We start from the raw sequence: 18,400 nt of genomic DNA, 5'->3' as shown, positions 1-18,400 counted from the left end.
CAGCCTGCAGGATCTGGCCTGGAAACCATCCCCAGGTTAACTAACTCAGGGACACAGCACCAGACAAACCACAGACGAAAGGCTTCACAGCACCCCGGGAATCTGCTCCAGGGACCTGTCAGGAAAAGACATTCCCTATCAAACTAAGAGGCAACTTGCTGAGGGTCTTACTGAACTGCATCAAAACTTCAGAAGATAATCCTCATCCTGTGTATCTTTATTTAAATCTTCCTCCTACTCAGGAGCAATTAAAATAAAAAAACTTGTGCCAGTGTAGGACTAGAGACAGAATTCTCCTAAGCATTTCTCCTACCTCTTTGGCATAACCAAATGAACATGACATTTGCCTTTTTTTTTTTGGCAACTAAACCAACAGCTGTTTATCATTGTATTTGCTTCATGTGGTTGCCTATTTAATTATATCAAGGTGCAACTTTTACTTAATGCCCTTATTATACCAAATGTTATAGCTATAATAATGATTATAACAAATGTTATTATGAGTTACATATAACATGTTATATATATTAGTTACATATAAATGTTATAATGAGTTATGCCAAATGTTTTAGCTTATCCTTCCTCTCTGCATGCTCACACATTGGAAGGGTTACACTCTCGCACCTCACTGAAGCCACATGCTGCAGGAGAATGATGATAAACTCATGAGGCTATAATTCCCAGACTGCAGTTTTTGATAATTTGAAAATTTACAATTTCCAGAAGACCTATGACGAAAGCACTCTGGTGATAAAATAGAGCACTCTGCAAGTCTCTCCTGTACAGCTGGAGGAGCCAAGGGACAATATTGCCTGATTTCACAGAATCATCTGCTAACTAAGCCACAACTGGGGCTCCTGCCCTTTGGGCTTCCATGTCTCAATTCACAACAAGAGAGCCCAACATCCCATCAGACACTGGTGTGCTCTGGGACTTGCAGTAAGAGGTAAGTCGGCATGAAAATTAAAACAACAGAAATACTTCCATCATGGTAGAGGACTAAAAGAAAAGAAGGTTTTCCATGTGGCTGATCATTGCAGTAAACAGCTCTGACATAGTAACAACCAAAAGCAAAATACTGCCCTTTTAATCTTAAAACAGTAATTTACAATTTGCTACTTGTGTTTCCAATTCCCTTTACTACATATAAATAGAAATCTAAAATGGTAGCAGGGTATTTTGGAGTTACACATTATTCCATGTGGTGAAGCCTGGGAAATTCAAACGGAGCAGGCTTTATTCTTGCAAGTTAAGAAATCAGAAGACTGAAATGGATAAACATGCTGCTGACCTTGTTCAAGCCTTCTAAGAGAGCCTTACCGATGAGATAGTCATCCATAAAAAAGGTCTCCTGGAAAACATGATGCTACTACTATTTCAGAGCACACAGATTCACAATTGTAGAAGTATGCCTTCTGCTTTAATGATCTTCTGGTTTAGCCTATCACATAAATCTTAACACATTTCCAAATGTGTTACGTAAGCAAGGCAGATAAAACCAGAAATTCAGCATCAATAATGTTTATGTGCCTGAAACAGTGATACTTTCTCAGTTAAAAACAGCACAGAGAATGTTCATTTTACATTCAGTTTACATCAGAACAGCACAAGTTTCCAGAAATGGCTCAAATATATACCTTCCCCCCGCAAAAAAAAGGCACGTAGCTTACAGGCTTTTAGTTGCAAACTGTAGATAGAAGAGAGAATTTAGCTAGGAATAAAACAGGAAAAGTGTTTTTCTAGTATAGAAATAAGAAATTTTCTTTCAGTTTACAGATAAGGCATTTTTTGCTTTTATACTTGCAATTCTGCCATATGAATTGCTAAAACTGCAATAAGTCAAATAATATTTTAAAAGAACCTCCATCATCTTGAGAAAGTGTAGTGAAGCACTCTTTGCCTTAAAATTTCATTTCGCAATGAAGATTATCTGTATCTTTCTGACATCTATCATGACAGAGAACCAAAGGATGTCTAAGTGCTAGAAGGCACTTCTGAAATCAATGGTTCAGCAACCTATATATGATTTTTAAAGATTTCTAGAGAATGTCCAAATATATTAAAAACCACATTACCCTGAATAGAACAACTAACACCTATTTACCTGTAGCAACAGGGAACAGTAAGAAATTAGCGTGGCTTGACACAAAAGGATTGTGTGCAGAGGAATGATGTGGAAGCCCCCAGGTCCCAGTGCTTGGAAACTACTGCTTCCTTTCCTAGCACACCAGAAAAGCAGGAAATGTGGGAAGTTACTGTCCAACCTCTTGAAGAAAAACCTGGCAGCTCCCCCCATTCCTGTGTGGCTGCTGAGCAATTCCAGTGCCCTGGTGAGCACCAGCCATGGCAAAGGTGTAACTCTTTCACTTGATGCAACTCATTCGTTTCCAGCCAGCTCTGGACTTCAGTGTCTCACTGAATAAATGGATTGTCTTTGCAGGAAATACACAGTTGAAGAGGTCTGGCAAAAGACTAATACTGGGTAGGACTTCATCAGTTGGAATCTGTGTGCTTTACTTATGACCAGTTTTGCGTTTTTCCATTAGAGAAAATTAGTGAGCTTAAGAAAATTATGCTCTTTCCTCTCCCAAATTTTGGAGACGTGGGAAAAACACACCAAATCAGGTAAGTGCTTCAGGCAGCCAAGTACCCACACACAAGCCACCTCCCAAAGTCAAGCCCTGATTCAAGTCTCTCTTCAAATGAGAACCCTGTAAAAGTGCTCACAGCAGTTCCTGAGATTGCTTTAATATTTCCTGTAGTGAGTTTTCATATTGCCATTCTATTCCCTATAGTGAGGTTTTTTGTATTCTTATGAAGTTTTCTGTTATTCTGGGGTACACACAGACTCAGCAAGGTTCTGGTGTTAAAAACAACTGAGTAAAGTTTCTGAAATTATAACCTTTCATATTTAAATCAGGTCTGTTTAAACTTTTCTGTTCTACGTGGACTATTCAATCAATTTCACATTTAAACTGAAGTTACAGCAACCTAAACTTGCATGAGTGTAATAATCAGTACAGGAGCCTAACAACATCTGTGACTTTGTCTGAAACTTTATATTAAAATAGGGATGAAGTGCAGCCTTACATATTCACAAGAAAAATACAAAGCACATCTGACTCTGAGGTCACTCTAAAGATACATCACAGCACCAGGTTTTGCACCAAGTATAAAACTGCCTTTTTTAGCCTGCATTGTCACAGGCAGTTTGAGATTTCCTAAGGTGTGTTTGCTTTCTGTCTCTTGTGCAACAAACCATATTGTAATATTTTCATTTTGGCTTTTATTCCCATGTTAAAAACCATCTTGAGTTCAAACCAAAAGAAAAAAAAAAACAATTCTTTGTCACACAGAAGAGAAAAATTAAATTCCAACCACCAAAGGGGAATTAAATTTTGTTTAAACAATCAGCTAAAAGCTGATGTTTTCAAAAGTATTTATGTATCTAAAGACATGGACCAGCATTTATGTAGGCTTTTTAAAGATCTTTAATGTAAAACAATTAATGGAAGTTAATCACTTCCACCTTTTGCTACCTGAATACTTTTGAAAAACTGATCCATACTGCATTACTTGCTTTAAAATGTGCAGAGCTATACTTATGCTCCCACTTAGTAAGGGCTAATTTCAGTTAAAACATTTTACTTTGGACAACTTCTAATTTTTATGTGACAGTCTAGCCATGAACTATTATTAAGAAAGAAAAAAAATTTTTAAAACATTAAATATTAATTAATTCCACTCCACTGTAGCACTTATGTGCATTAAGCAGACTGGATCAGATTTCTTCTGACCACGTATTGCACTGACTTAAATTTTAAGTAAGGATGCTCACAGTGCTGTATTTCTCTTTATGTCATTAAAAAAACCCTGCAGAATTGTTCACAACACTGTGAAATCCAACTAACTGTGAAGTCATGACTATTAATTTCCAAAAATAAGCTTTTTATTATTCACTGAATGTCAATCACATGCCAGGAATTTTTAAATAAGTCCCAATATTGCAAACAGAGAAAACAAGCTTTTTTTGTTTAACGAATAATGATTCAGACACTTTCTTACAGGAGAGCACCCACACAATTTATCACCACTTTCATCTGTCATCCCACATGCTTGGCTTTTGCTCATATCAACATTTTTTAAAATGAATTATTTTCACTCTAGTTATGATATCAGTTTTGCTATCATTAGGGCTAGCAAAAAATCATAGAAGCTTCAGGTTGTTGATACAGGAAAACTGTGCCATTTGTAAAAATGTGAATTTTTGAACTCTTAAGTGTCTTATCATTTATTACCTGCCTAAAAATCTTTCAGCAGAAGTTATTATGCCATCAGTTTTGTAAGATGATGAATAATCAATACAAAAATTCATTAAATAGCTTCAAGAGAAGAAACCAGATCCTGACTTTCAAGTGAACCTAATAATCAGATAATAATCAGATAAATATACAGCAAAGAGAACAGCACAGAGGAAGTCCATCATCACTCTCCGTCTTCCTCCCTTGATTATTTCAAGTGATGAGATTTTTATCACTGAAGTAGTAGACAGTATTCTGCAAGAGCAAATACTCAAAACAACCTCCCAAGAGAAGTGTTGCCTCTTGCTTCATTGCTGCTACTTAGATGTCCTAATTTAACAGGGTTCCAAAACAGTATTTTTTACCAAATACTAACATGCTGTGTGGCAATAATTAACAGAAAAGTTTTATTAGAAAATGACTTTTGTTAAAGCTCCTAAAAGAAATTTACTATGTGTAATATTATCACATCCTGACATCTCATCTTGCCAGGGTGTGAAGAAAATGCTGTATCGCACTGAAAGCACAGAGGAATATCAGACTTTAGCAACATATGTACGTTATGAGATGACTGCTCATCTTTCGCAGGAGCCAGACTAATGAAGAGTTCAAGGTAAAGAATCCCCACCATTGTCAAAATAGAGAAGAACCAGTGAGTTGGAAGAATCAACAGTTCAAGGCCTTTTACGGAAGCTTATGTGATGAGGAAAGAAAAAGCCAGAAACTGACAGGGAATATTGATTTACGCATTATTCAAAACACAAAATTACTCAAATACAAAAAAAACCCCCAAAAAAACTCCACAACACCAAACCATAGTGTCACATCAGATTGTTAGAGGCAAGAGAAATATCCAAAGTACTGATTCTGAATCCAGCATCTGCTGGGGACACTGACAGTTGGCGACTGTCAGGGTCCCACACAATGCTAAGGTTTGTTCCACAGAGGAAAACAGGATTCAGTAACATTTAAACAAAATTAACCTCTACATACAAAACCTTTATTCAGCAACCCCATCTTAGGGGAAGGTTTAGCACCCAGCTCCAGGAACAGATGTGATCCTTCTCACTCCACTCAGTCTCTGCTGAAAGCTGCCCCACCAAAGGGACCAAATGAGGCAAGTCTTGTTCATCTGATTATTTTCTATATTAACATGAAAACAGGCACAGACCCTGACAGTCATGTTACTATTAAGGAAATAACTATCATATATTGCTTCCCTAGATTATATAGGTCAATTTTCTGCTTATAGCTGTTGAATGTGAAAACTGTAATCTCATCCCACTGGGGCCAAAGAAAGGCTCATGAGGGAGTACAGGCAAAGGCAAAAGAAATATATTATACCAGTCACTCAGATAAACAGAAATAATTGGAGAAAAAAGCTTAAAACCTTCTGCGACATATGTATGGTACGGGTTTCATTTTGTCAGATTTTCCTATCCCAAGAAGAAATCAGCAAGTCTGCTGGAGAGTGGGTGTTCTGCGGAATGAATCAAAGGTGTCTAGAAATGGCAATACAGAAATCTATCAAATAACTTAACTTTTCTGAAATATGCTAAAACTAAAAGAGGAGAAACTATGCACAAGTGAGACTCTAGTGGGCGTCACACTCTTCATTCCAAAAACACAATTACCTTTTCATTCATATCCTGCCAGGAGCAAAATTCTCCTCAGTGTTACATACCAGCTGTTATAATGGGACAAATATCAATGCTCTCTTCCTCTAGTTTTGAAACAGCTTTCATATAATCGAGAAAGGAGGTATCACTGATTTCTGCCACCTCCCTGCGCCGTGTAGTCAGTCCTCAACCAAGGGCAGAGATACAGGCATGCTCTGCAGCCTTTCATTACAGAAAACTAAGTGACTAACATAATTAAGTTTGTCAGGAGCCCCTATGCTTGGAGGAAAATCAAGGCACATAATGAAGCAAGTATGAATTTCAACCCAGTCCAGTTCTTGGGAGGAAGGAATTTATAAGGGTTTCAGGCCATTCAATCCAAGCCTGGGCAAAGGGAGTCAGTCAGCAATCCGTGTAACACAGGTTACACTGGCAGAAGGCTCAGACTTTGCTAACTCACTTAGAGCCGCAGCAAGACAACAGCTCTACTGGATAATTAGCACTGAAATTGCACCACAGCCTATGGCACCCTAGAGCTAGGAGGTTTCCAAATTAGTGAGGTGGTTTTTTTCCATTTTAGTTCCTACAACAGATATAGCTTATGATTTTACAAACAGATTATTTTAATGAAGTCAGCTACCAGCTCAGATACAAATTAGAGCTGACCAACTGTTTGTGCACACACTGTGGATCTCAACAAGTTACATGGCCAAACATGCCACACACAAGCCAGCTATTCACTAGATTAATTTCTAGGATAACATCAAGCTCTCATTTTTCCTTCTCCCTCCAAGCATTCCATGGAAAAGGCTGTTTCTCTTCATGAGAACACTACTTTACCACTCTGCACTTCTATAAATAATTACATGAACATGATTAGATAAGTCCCCCTTTTCCAGGATGACCCTCCTGCACAGTCCATTTTGAGTAAGTTTTAAAGAACAACAGCTAAATATTTACAACATTGGCAGTATTTACCAAAACAGTTTATATGTTTCATAACTAGAAATAAACACCTAAATGAAAATTTAGTAATCATTAGAACAGATTTATTCTATGGGTTTATAGATCTCTAAAATTTGCAATAGTGCACCAAGGGAATCACGATCATCCTGTTATCTGCAGGCAACTAATCACAACAGACCAGCAGAAAACACTCCAAGTTTAATATTATGAATTAATAAAGCAACTTAAAAGAGATTCTCTAACTGCTATGTGTAAGAGAGCATAATAAACACTTGTTAGCCTCCAAGAACATATCTCTAGTTGAATGTTTTACCAGAACAATTATTAGCCTGTCCTAAACTGTATGTATAACATAGACAATTACTTTATCAACTTTTCCTTTAATTAAAACCTAGTGAACAATGAGGACAATGCTGTAATTTCCTAGGCAGCCAAATATTTAAAGAGAAAATTCTTGCTTGAATTTTTCTTCAATACATCCCATGTTAGCTTTTTAATTCTCTGTAAATCTGCAATTTTGTGCATGTAAATGTTGATAGCAGCAAGCAACTGAGCTCTGCTCTTCATTCCCCTTACAAACACACACTGCACTGGAAATACAGAAATACTGGTTGGACTGACAAGGTTCAACATGGACTAGCCGAAAGCTCTTCTGAAGAGAAGAGCAGAAAAGAATACACTAAATGCAATTACAAAAAGAATTACATGCCAGCTTTTCTTCTCCATGGTTTGTTCTGCTTTACTTCATTAGTTAAATCCAGAAACATTTAGCTACTAGGCTGAGTAATCTGTAAGGCAACATTGGTTTAGTGTTTGCTGTTATTTGTTGGTTTATAAAGACAAAAGCTATCTTACAAAAATTGCAGAATGAAAACTTGCTTAAAACCTAATGCATCTAACACACAAGTCAAACCAAATTCAGAGCACAAACCCAGGAAATCAGTCAGTCATTTTATGCGAGGGACTGTAAAATGTGGTTGCCTATGATGGCAGGGGGCTGAGCTTGGTAACCCAGCAGAGCCCAGGCAGTCTCATTCCTGTGTAGGTTTTGACAGACACAGCAGGTACAGAGTGAAAAAACCCACCCCACCAAACCCCCCACCCCCACCCCAAACCAGCAGTTTCTCTACTTTTCCTGCCAAGAGAAGGAAAACTGCATCTCTTTGTATACACTTGGATGCTGTTTGCATTGCCTGTGCATTTTAACAAATCCCACACTGATCATGACCTATACAGTGTATACAGAGAGAAACCGGATATTTTTTTTTGTGGAAAGTATTTAACACACAGGAGTAATATACACATATTCTATTATTGTTTGTCTCCATGATAATTCTAATATGAACTGTAAACCCTGAATTATTTTAGCTCTTCCCGAAGCAGGAGCATTATTAAGCAACTAAACAGTCCTCCTTAATCTAATTGCACAACTTAGCAATTCAATTTTACATTTGCCTTTTAGTTGTTCACATTAACCTTTAGACTCTCTAAATGACAGAACCTGTTTTTTAACTAAGAGCAACTCAGTGCTGTGTGAGCACCAACACTGCATTTCAGTATTGCAAAGTCAAAAAGATTACAAATGCTTTCTGATTAAGGCTCAATTTTTTAACTTTGGGAATAACTCAGCCTTTATTTAAATTTAAATCTGAGATGTATTCACTCCTCATTTCTAAGATTTTTCTCCATCAGCAGGTTCCAAGATGGATTCGTTTAATTAGCAGAGAAACTGAAGTGTCTTGGGCCTCTCCAAATTAAGATACTATACAATATATGACTTTCAATATTTACTATCAGAGTATCAAACTCCATCATTCAAGATACAATTTTTTCCTGCCTAGATTTCTCATGTAATCATATCTCAAAATGACCAGCACTGTCAATTTTTAAGAGTTATGAAATTCTCATACTCAGTTATTTGTTTGTAGTGGCATAAATACACAATCATACCTTTAATCATATCCAAGCAACCAGTACAAAAGCAAATGAACTGCATGAGTATAAGGACATTTTGCACATAAACATGTATTTATCTTACATTTATTTATATACCACATATATATATTATCAACAATGTCCCACCATACTAACATACTCAAAAACATGTCAGATCATCTACACAAATTACAAACTGAGTAGACTTGAACTCAAAACTAGAGAGAAAACACTGAATACACTGGCATTTTCATAAAGATATTTGTCAAATCAGAACCATAACTTTCTAGACCAGCTAAATGTTAGTAAAATATTTGAAGACAAAAGAAGTACCACATGCAAAGTAATTCACACTGTACCTCAAATGAAAAAACAATGCAGTAACTTCTCATCTACAAATAACATTTTGTTCATGTAATAGTCTTCAAAATCAACTTGTAAAGAAATTTTTTGGGAATAACAGTTTCTCATTAAAGCATTTCATACTGGTTGAGATAGAAAACAAATAAATAAAAAAGTATAATCTGTGTCTCTAGAACAAGTGAACAGTCACTAATTCAACAACTATAAATATCAGCTGCACAAGCAAGGGACTAAAACAATACAAAAAAGGAGCACCCCCCCACATTTCTGTTTTCTAACTACTCTAAATGTGTTGCCCATTGGTGTCTACGACGAATTAAGAAACAATTCTCATTATTTTAAATAAAAATAATGCAAATATTTTGAGAAATAAGGCAATAAGAGTAAGGTCATTTTTAATGTAATTCCTTTAGTCAGATACACATTTCAAAACTATTTCAGATACTTTACACTCTTAAAAAGAAACCATACCTGATACTCTTCTGTTGTATCGGTTAACAACTGGAGCTGGAAAAAAATAAAAATAAATCAAAATTACACATTTGTATTTATTATTACAAAGTATAATGAATGAATTGAATAATCATTATATACTTTTAGTACACAAACCCCATACAAATCTCTTTTAAAAATGCTTCAGTATAAAGCTTTCATCCATTTACTTGCCAGCCAGTAAGTGTTTATTCAAAATAAACTTCATATTCCTGAGGGCCATTACATGCTAAGATGGATGGTAAGTAGTTTTGGGTTGAGGGGGGTTTTTTACGTAATTTTGAAAAAATATACCTCTACACAGATTATCCAATCCTAACCTATCATCAGTTACCAGCCTCATTTACTTAGTAATATTGCAAAGCATTGCAGCACTTTAGGTCAGTGGTACCTACTTAACGTGGATCAAAAGCCAAAGAACTTATTGCCAACCCATTCTATGCTCCTACACTGCACAGGCTGTGGAGCTGCCAAGGCAGTGCTCCCACAGCAACTCCAGTCATCCATCCCTGACCAAGGCTGTCTCATACAAGGGCACACATTGAAATTGGAAAAGGCTGAGATGGAGGACCCATTGCTTCTTTGTTCATGCTGTAGCTGCACAAGGTACTTGAACTTTAGATTGGGATGAACTGCCTGGCTTCCGCTATTCACATACATTTCGACATTAAGCCAACCTTCAGCAAACAGCACCTTTTCCCCTTTCACGGTAACCAAGATACTGTCTTTGAGAGTTGCTTCAGACTTAACGCCAAAAAAAAAAAACAAAAAAACCCAATCAACCTGTAAAGTTTCATCCAGAACAAAATCAAAGCACCCTGCTGTCCTTCACCTCTAACAACCAACATCATTCTACTCCGAGTGCTTCATGCTTTCCCACTTGTCTTCCCTTCAACAGGCAATCCTGTTTTTCCTGATACAACCTGTAACCTTTCTATTCCATTCTTTAAATATTTAAAAATTAGAGGAGACTTTATGCCCCATCAAAGCACATGCATCACTGAGCCAGATTTATTGAATGCCACAAAAATCTTAGTGACCCGTCATTTGTTAGACGTTAGAAACTTTTGAGTATCTCAGCACCACCAGAATACAGAGAACAATGATTTCTTAGCAAAGACAGAAGAACTCAGCTTATTTGGAGCACTTAGAACTACCCTGCATCTATATGAAAATGCAAAACTGAGAATACTACCAGAAAAATAAGATCAAAATTATTATTGTGTATTTTTTTGTAAGAGTAAAGGAAATCAAAAGAGGTTGGGGGGGGAAAGGAATAATCAGACTAATTTGATCGAGTTTTCAGCCAAATCTATCAACAGGGAGACAATGCTCAGCCTCAAAAGATGGTCAGGATTAAAAGCAAGATTATTCTGAATTGTACAGTTTAGATCTTAACTTCTATAATATGACATAATCCTAATAAAAATACCACAGTGTTTCATACATCAAGCTTGAAGAGGTTCAAAAACACTGAATAATAAACCTGAGAATTCAAGCAACTTTCTCTTCAAATCTTTAAGCAATTTATAACAGTAGCAACCTTTCCTGCAAATAAGGGAGGGATGTATCTCGCTTGCCAAAAGACACCATGGATGTGAGAAGTTTACCTCACCTTGAGGGGAAACAGGCATTGGGAATATAGATCCATTCAGGTTTATTAAACAAACTTGTGCAACTTCCTGATCTGAAAGCGTTCATACATTTTGCCCTGTTCTTAGCTTTCCCTCATGGGTCTGCCTGTGGCCACCAGCGGTGACACAAAACTGCTCTGGACAGTAATTTGCCCTGCAACAGTATATTCACTCTCATCTCTAGTCTAACTGAGTAACTACTCAAAATTGACCAGTTTGGACCGGAAGAAACAGAAACACTCACTACTTTTGTCCAGAGACACAGTCAAATGCCTACCAGTTCTCTAAGGTTTTGAAGAATGAGAGAACCAAAACCAATTAGTTCAGTTTCCACTACAAAGTGACTTATTACAAAAGAAAAAACTACATTCAAAACATAACTTGATAAGTTTGCTGTGAAAGCACCTCATCAAGGTCATAATAGTTTTAAGTAAATGTTTAACTAGCCTCATGGATAGATTTGCATACTTATAATCAACACCATTAGTGAGTAAATACATTATTTCGGGCTCTATCTTGCACATACAGAATTTTTTCTCCACCTTGTGACTTCTACACCCATTTCTTGCTCATGTTTAAGAATAACATTTTCATGTCTTTGAACAGAGTTAATACACTACAGAACACTCTGGCATAGTTTGTGTAACATAGAAAAAAAATTCAACAACTATAGCTTCTTTTAGAATCTTGACTATTTTATCCCATAGCAGGGTTCAGTGTAATCAAAACTGCATCAAGTTTTCCAGTGTTAAAAATGAGAAAAACACATACCCTTTTAAGGACAGTTAAGAGAGTACTATTATTCTGCCTCCACAAACCTTTTAAGATTAAAATGATAGTTTGCATCTCTTACACCAGTGACAGTTCTAACATGTATAAAATTCACTTTTATGTGTTGTCAGATTACTATTTTTATGCTAAAGAGAAAAACCTGACATTTCCTAGTAGAGAAGATTAGTTGGGTTTTTTTCCTTCTGGCTTACCAATGAAAAGCTCTCTTCGCTTATGACAATTTTCAGTATTGCACAGTCAGTATAGCCACTCCTATGGCATCCTTGCCATCAGAATTACATGAAGGAAAAGCCTGGCATTGAGCACTGCTAAGAGAAACAACTCCTGAAGGTCCCACATACCCCTACACTGGTCTGTGGACAGATTCCAAAAAATTAGGTGGGGAGGAAGGGAATAATACATTTACTGTTAACACAGCCTACTTCCTAGACTGACCACCAAAGGGCACCTAATTTAAAGCAACAGTGATGGACACACCAGTAACAACCTCTTACACCAGCACAGCCCTCAGAGTACAACTCTGCCTACATTGTGACAAGAATCCAGTGGATCCAGCACACTGACCTGGTACGACTCAGCGATCTGGGATCTCCAAAAGCAAGATTAAACTGCTGCTTTGAAAGAGGAAACAATTACCTTTTTTTTAATCTCCAGTTAGAACTCCCCCCGCCCGCACACCAACGGGCCATGGCTCAGACCGAACCACAGGCTATGTCTCCGGTAATGACATGAATGTTATTATACGTTAATTGCAGAAACTATAATGAGATTAAAAGATTTTGCTGTGAGATGATTGCATTGTAAACTCTCCATTATGTCAAAACCTCAGGTGCAGCAATATTCAAGTTCAAAATGTCTCATACCTTTGGCACAGCTCCTGCTTTTACTTGGCTCATGGGAACCAAGACACAGTAATTGGGTAAACACAACAAAAACTGAGGTAAATTAAACCATTGTACCAGAAGAGAGCAAAACGGCCCAATTTCCTCCCTGGCAGCCAAAGGCAAGTGATTCTGGCAGTGGAAAGGCAGATCAAGCTGTGCATTCCACAGTTTTGCCAGAAGTGACTCAGGACAATGATCCTACTCCACTGTTCAAGAAAAATCAGGAATGTCTGCTCAACATGTACATGTTCTCCATACTGTGATGAGGCACAGACTGAAGTAAGCACTAGATAGGAACACTTAAAAGGCTGCTTCAGACTGAAAAACCTTTCTTACTCAAAGTAAAGGAATGTCATTACATTTATTTAATAGAAAATACTTCAATAAATTGCATAAATATATCAATACTGTACATTCCATTACTTAAATTCAAAAATGTTCCTTACATCAAACAGCAGTAGTGCCACGCAGTTAGTGGCTACTACTAACTATACTGCCACTTGCCAGTGGCTCCATTTCATTCAGTTTTCTCACTTGAAAAATTAGGGATGTAAATCAGACACTGGGATTTTTTAATTTTTTTTTTTTTAACTTTCCATAAGTGACAAAACAGGAATTTCTCCAGTATCCTTCTGTGTGCTTTGGCATTGAGATTTAATTTGAAATATCTGACACTCAATTGTGGCTCACTATGCTTAACTTACAAGAGTTCTGACTATGGTTATAAGCAGGTATAAAATACAGCCCCATAGGTGAAAAATGGACACAGATATTACTCTTTTTACTGTGTTCAAACCAAACCAACAATTACAGTATTTAAGGCAAACAAGTGACAGCAAAACTACTCTTTACAACCAGACCTAAAAGCATGCTTTTCCTACAGTGCGTGGGCTCCCTTCTCTGTCAGTGACTTTGAAAAGTGACTGGTAAAGAAACACCATCAGGCTTTTTTAGATGTACACTACTACCATAACAGGGAAAGCTGTTTCTCTACACTACTCACAAGACTGAAATTACCAGAAGTACAACCATCATTCTCCCAGCTACCGCTACCCACTTCTTACACATCCTAAGAACATTCAATTCTTACAGAAAAAGACAAAAAAACCTCAAAAGATCAATTCAGGGTCACAGGAAAAAAAACTGAGGGACAAAGGACTGGTATTCCAGGCATGACAGCAGACGATTAGGTGTTACTGCCCTGTTCTAGATACCTTGAAAACTTACTTCTCTTTCTTCACCAGCACTTTGGTTTTTACTAGGATCCGTGAACATTTCCTAATTACAACTAGGGTAAAAAAATCCCCACGTGACTGTTTGTGATCCTGAATACAACTTATAGCAGCATACCAAGTTAAGCTATTGTGCACATAAATATTTAATACAGCTCTTTTGTGTAACTCTAATCAACAACTTTTTGAAGGTTTCCTGATGGAAGATGGAGCAAAGCTCATAGTAGGTGGCATAAACTTAGTACAGTACTCAAAGAGCATAGGCACAAAATACCAGCTTTATTAAAACAAAGTAGTCAAATCAGTGATTTACAGAGTACTTTCCCATCAAATCATAGCACAAAATCATCCTATGTGAAGAGAGACAAAAAGAGAAACAGAATGTAAACTGTTCTAATTTAACAAGTCAATTAAGTTTATCCAAACAACACGAGTTCACACTATAAACCATTAAAGCCAAAATACCAGAAGCAGAGTGGAGTATAAATCTGAGGCGTGACTGTCTCTATGGAATGTTATATCAAGTTACGATAAGGAAGTGCCAGACTACAGCTGTCAAACTGTTTTTCTACACACCAAGATGTTAATGGACTTACATAAATAGGAACCATCACAACTCTGAGAAAACTCACAGATTCAACTATCAGCTTTTTAGGACTCCCAGCAATTAAAAAGTAATGCCAGAGCAGAAAGAAGAATTTTCATCATCAGATATGCAACTGTACCTCAATAATTACCAATCTGAACCTTTTATTTCAACAAGTAAAACAAGAGAGTTCCCTGTGACTGTTACTAACATAACAGTTGTGTATCCATGATTTCCGTCAGGATGTCCTTGCTGGATAGTGGCAAATTCTCACTTACCCCTTCCACATCTCTGCTTTATAAGGTGGGGACCATGGGTGGGGCTACAAACTACTTTGATTTTTTCAGAGGCAGCTCTGGAACCCAAGAGCTCTCCTCATGGCTTCTCTCAGAAGAGCAAAACAGACAGAAACAGGTCAGAGTTTTACAGACACCCTTTTATTTTTCCTTCTATTCCTCTGCCCACCCCCCTGCCAGAGGAGGATGGAAACTCAGAACCTGGTTAGAGACAGGCAGGAGAGACCCTGATGGTGTCAGCTGAAGCATGCCAGACATTTGGAGGAAGACAAAAGGTCGCGAAACACTAGGGAAGAAGTGAGTTTTCAGAAACGAAGAGAGGTGCACAGAACATTAAAAAAATAAAAAGGCAGAAAAATGGAAACCATGATCCATGATTGGGTACACACAGGCTTTGCTCTTCTGTAATAGACTTTTACATCTATTAAGTTGGAAAACAATAACAAAAATTATATTGTTATTAAACATTGTTTTCCTCTCTGCTGCAGCAAAAATAACAGAGACAGACACCTTGTTATTTCCAGTATTGAAAAACAGCTGTCAACAGTAGCAAGAGATTAAAACATAAAAACAAAGTTGCAACACATCCTGGTCTCCAATTTATTTGATATTTTAAAATTTGGATTTTAAAACTACTGACACAAAATGGAGAAACGCTGTCTGAAAGCCTCGTTTTAGAAAAGTCTCTGACCCTTGCTTTCCAAGTTTTTTAGAACCCCTCTGATAGAAAGAATGTAGTAACTTCTGAAGGGAAAAGTTGACTCAACAAGCAAAGCATTTATGTCAGTGAAAGAAAGACGTTTATGAAGTTAAAGCTGTTGTGCTATTTTGGGTTGGCTCTTTTTCGCTTTTTAAATACAGTAGAAAAATGAATATGCACTCTGGAATGGACAGACTTTAAAACAGCTGATAAATTCAAGAAAGAAATCACTGCTTGACTAACTGAAAGGAATCTGGGTGAATCTCTGGTTATGATGGCACTTCTTGACAAAGGCCTTAAGAGTTTTGTTTGTTTTTAAATCAAAGATCCTTTTTTCCAGTGTATCACTATTTCAATATTCTCTTTCCACAACTGAATCTGAATAGTCATGCATGGTACTATTTTCATTACATTTCTCAGCAGATATGAATTCTCACAAAAAAGGACCATAAACCTGCTCTCAGAATTCAGGAGTTAATACAGCCTGACTGAAGCCTAAGTACAGGAGAACAAATACCTGTCAAGCAGCACTTCACATTATCTGACATTGCAATGACATGACCCACACAGCCGTCTCCTATTTCTTGCTGACATGTCTCAGATCAAGCCAAACACAGCACTTTTTTTTTTGGTGTTGATTTTTTATGAGTGTAATCTATATTATGAAGATCAAAGACAGAGCAACAAGGCATGCATTTGCTTTACAGACATGAAATTAGAAAAACTTCCCATGCTAAGATACAATCTCAGCTAAAAGGACACATTTCGCAGTGATTAAAGATATAACCATATGCTGATATTAAAACAGAGATTGTCAGGGACTGAAATGAGACTTAGGAATGTTTTCAATTATTAGAAAGACAAATCTATGCACTGCACAGAGAAAGAGGAATGCTGCAAAGAACCAGAAGAGTCAAGAAGCAGCTGACAAATCTTCAAAGCATTGTCAGAAGAGGTAAGACATTGGAGGGTACAGCAAAGCAAGTGAAAAAGAGAAATTTGCTTGGACTTTTAGGAGCAGGCTTAGAGAGGAAGGCATTTCAGAGAGAGGGAAGCTAAGGAGCCACATTAGTAGTATCAGAAAAGTTAAGCTTACAAACCCAACATTAAGTAGATAATAAAAAGAAAATATCCTACACATATTTGAATGTGACTTTCACGGGGATTGTCTGACAATGGAAAAGCCAGAAAGGGTCAAAGATGAGAATGAGACTACAGAGAAACAGAAATATCATCTCAAGAAGAAATAACTGGAAGTTCCCTTAAAATAAATGCTTCGTACAGAAAAAGACAGCGGCATCTTATCTAGGGAACCACAAGGCATTTCCTAATCAGCAGGAAACAGGGGCAATTCACCCCCATGTCCAGATGCAGTGGCAGAGAACAGAAAGCCGCCTCCTTTTCCAAGGCTCTTGACTAACTCTTCCTATCTTACCAGTCCTGCTTTCAAACCTCATCTTTTTATTTACCAGATAAATCCTGATCCACCAGAGATCAGAGATGGAGGAGGCAGAAGGATTAATACCTCAGGGTACTCACGATTTTTGAAACATAATGAAGACAAATTTTGTCTGAAATCTTTTCATTAGAAACTTCGGAAGCACCATTTAAAGCAACATTCGATTCTGACAAACACAGTTCTTTCAGAGCAACGCTTTCTGTATTTCAACTGTTTTTTTACTGTGGTTTTGATTTCTGAGACTTAACTCCACATCCTCATTCCTTTTAAAACATCAAACCCCAAAGACTTTTGGTTATTTGGAAAGCTGAATTCCACCAAACATACTTGGAAATCTTGGAGATAATTCCTAAATGAGTCATAAAAAACGTCATTTAACTATATGTAGCACATCAGTCTATTTTTATTATTTCCAGCTGCGCCTCTTGTATAAATCTCTTTCTACAAAATAATGAACTGTATACAGGTGAATGCAATCTGAGTAAGCTAAAAGATGTGAACAAGCCAAAAAATATCAAACAAAAAACCCACAATAAACCTGAGACAATTTTTTATGTTTCACTATTATTAAATTTGCATTCTATCACAGTACAGAGCCACTGCTAAGTATATGTCTACGGTACCGAAGTCATTGCTCCAAAGAGAACAGTCTCAGTCCTGATCTGCCACTGGAATCAATCAAGGGGACTTGTTTTTCAATTTTCAGAAGCCTAATTAAAACTCCCGCCGTTATTCTGAACATCTGAATGCATTAAACATTGTAAAAACTAACAAGAGCAACAACCCACTGAAGGCCTCTCACACCAGGAGGTTAGACTCACCAGGCAACTCCTAAACTCCTCCATAAGTGAGATGGTCCCCACATCTGCAGTCTGGGACATCACCATCAAAACCAGCTTCAGCAAGGTCCAGACACAGCTCTTTCTCACCCTGACAGTGCCCTCCTCTCCCAAACCTCATGGGCAGCTCTGTTCTCAGTCCCAGTGTGGTCTAGATTTTTAAAACACTCTTACCAAATTAATATTATCCTCAGGAATAGCACACACTCAATTTCTCTGAAAGTAGGCATGTATCAAATAAATACCATCAGTGAAGCCAGGAACTTTTTCATAGCAGCTTGGCCAGTAACTGAGAGAAATAT

General features: G+C 37.2%; 1 protein-coding gene across 1 annotated transcript in view; it reads right to left on the bottom strand.

Moving 5' to 3' along the window:
- The window catches only part of PRKAR2A (protein kinase cAMP-dependent type II regulatory subunit alpha), a 60,840-nt gene that overhangs the window by 27,043 nt on the left and 15,397 nt on the right, over positions 1-18,400 (bottom strand). The window contains 1 exon segment of the mRNA XM_039558964.1: positions 9,656-9,691. Coding sequence (XP_039414898.1) covers positions 9,656-9,691 — 36 coding nt within the window.

Source organism: Corvus cornix, chromosome 12 (genome assembly GCF_000738735.6).
Source record: "Corvus cornix cornix isolate S_Up_H32 chromosome 12, ASM73873v5, whole genome shotgun sequence".
NCBI lineage: Eukaryota > Metazoa > Chordata > Aves > Passeriformes > Corvidae > Corvus > Corvus cornix.
This window is presented reverse-complemented; position numbering and strand designations above follow the sequence as displayed.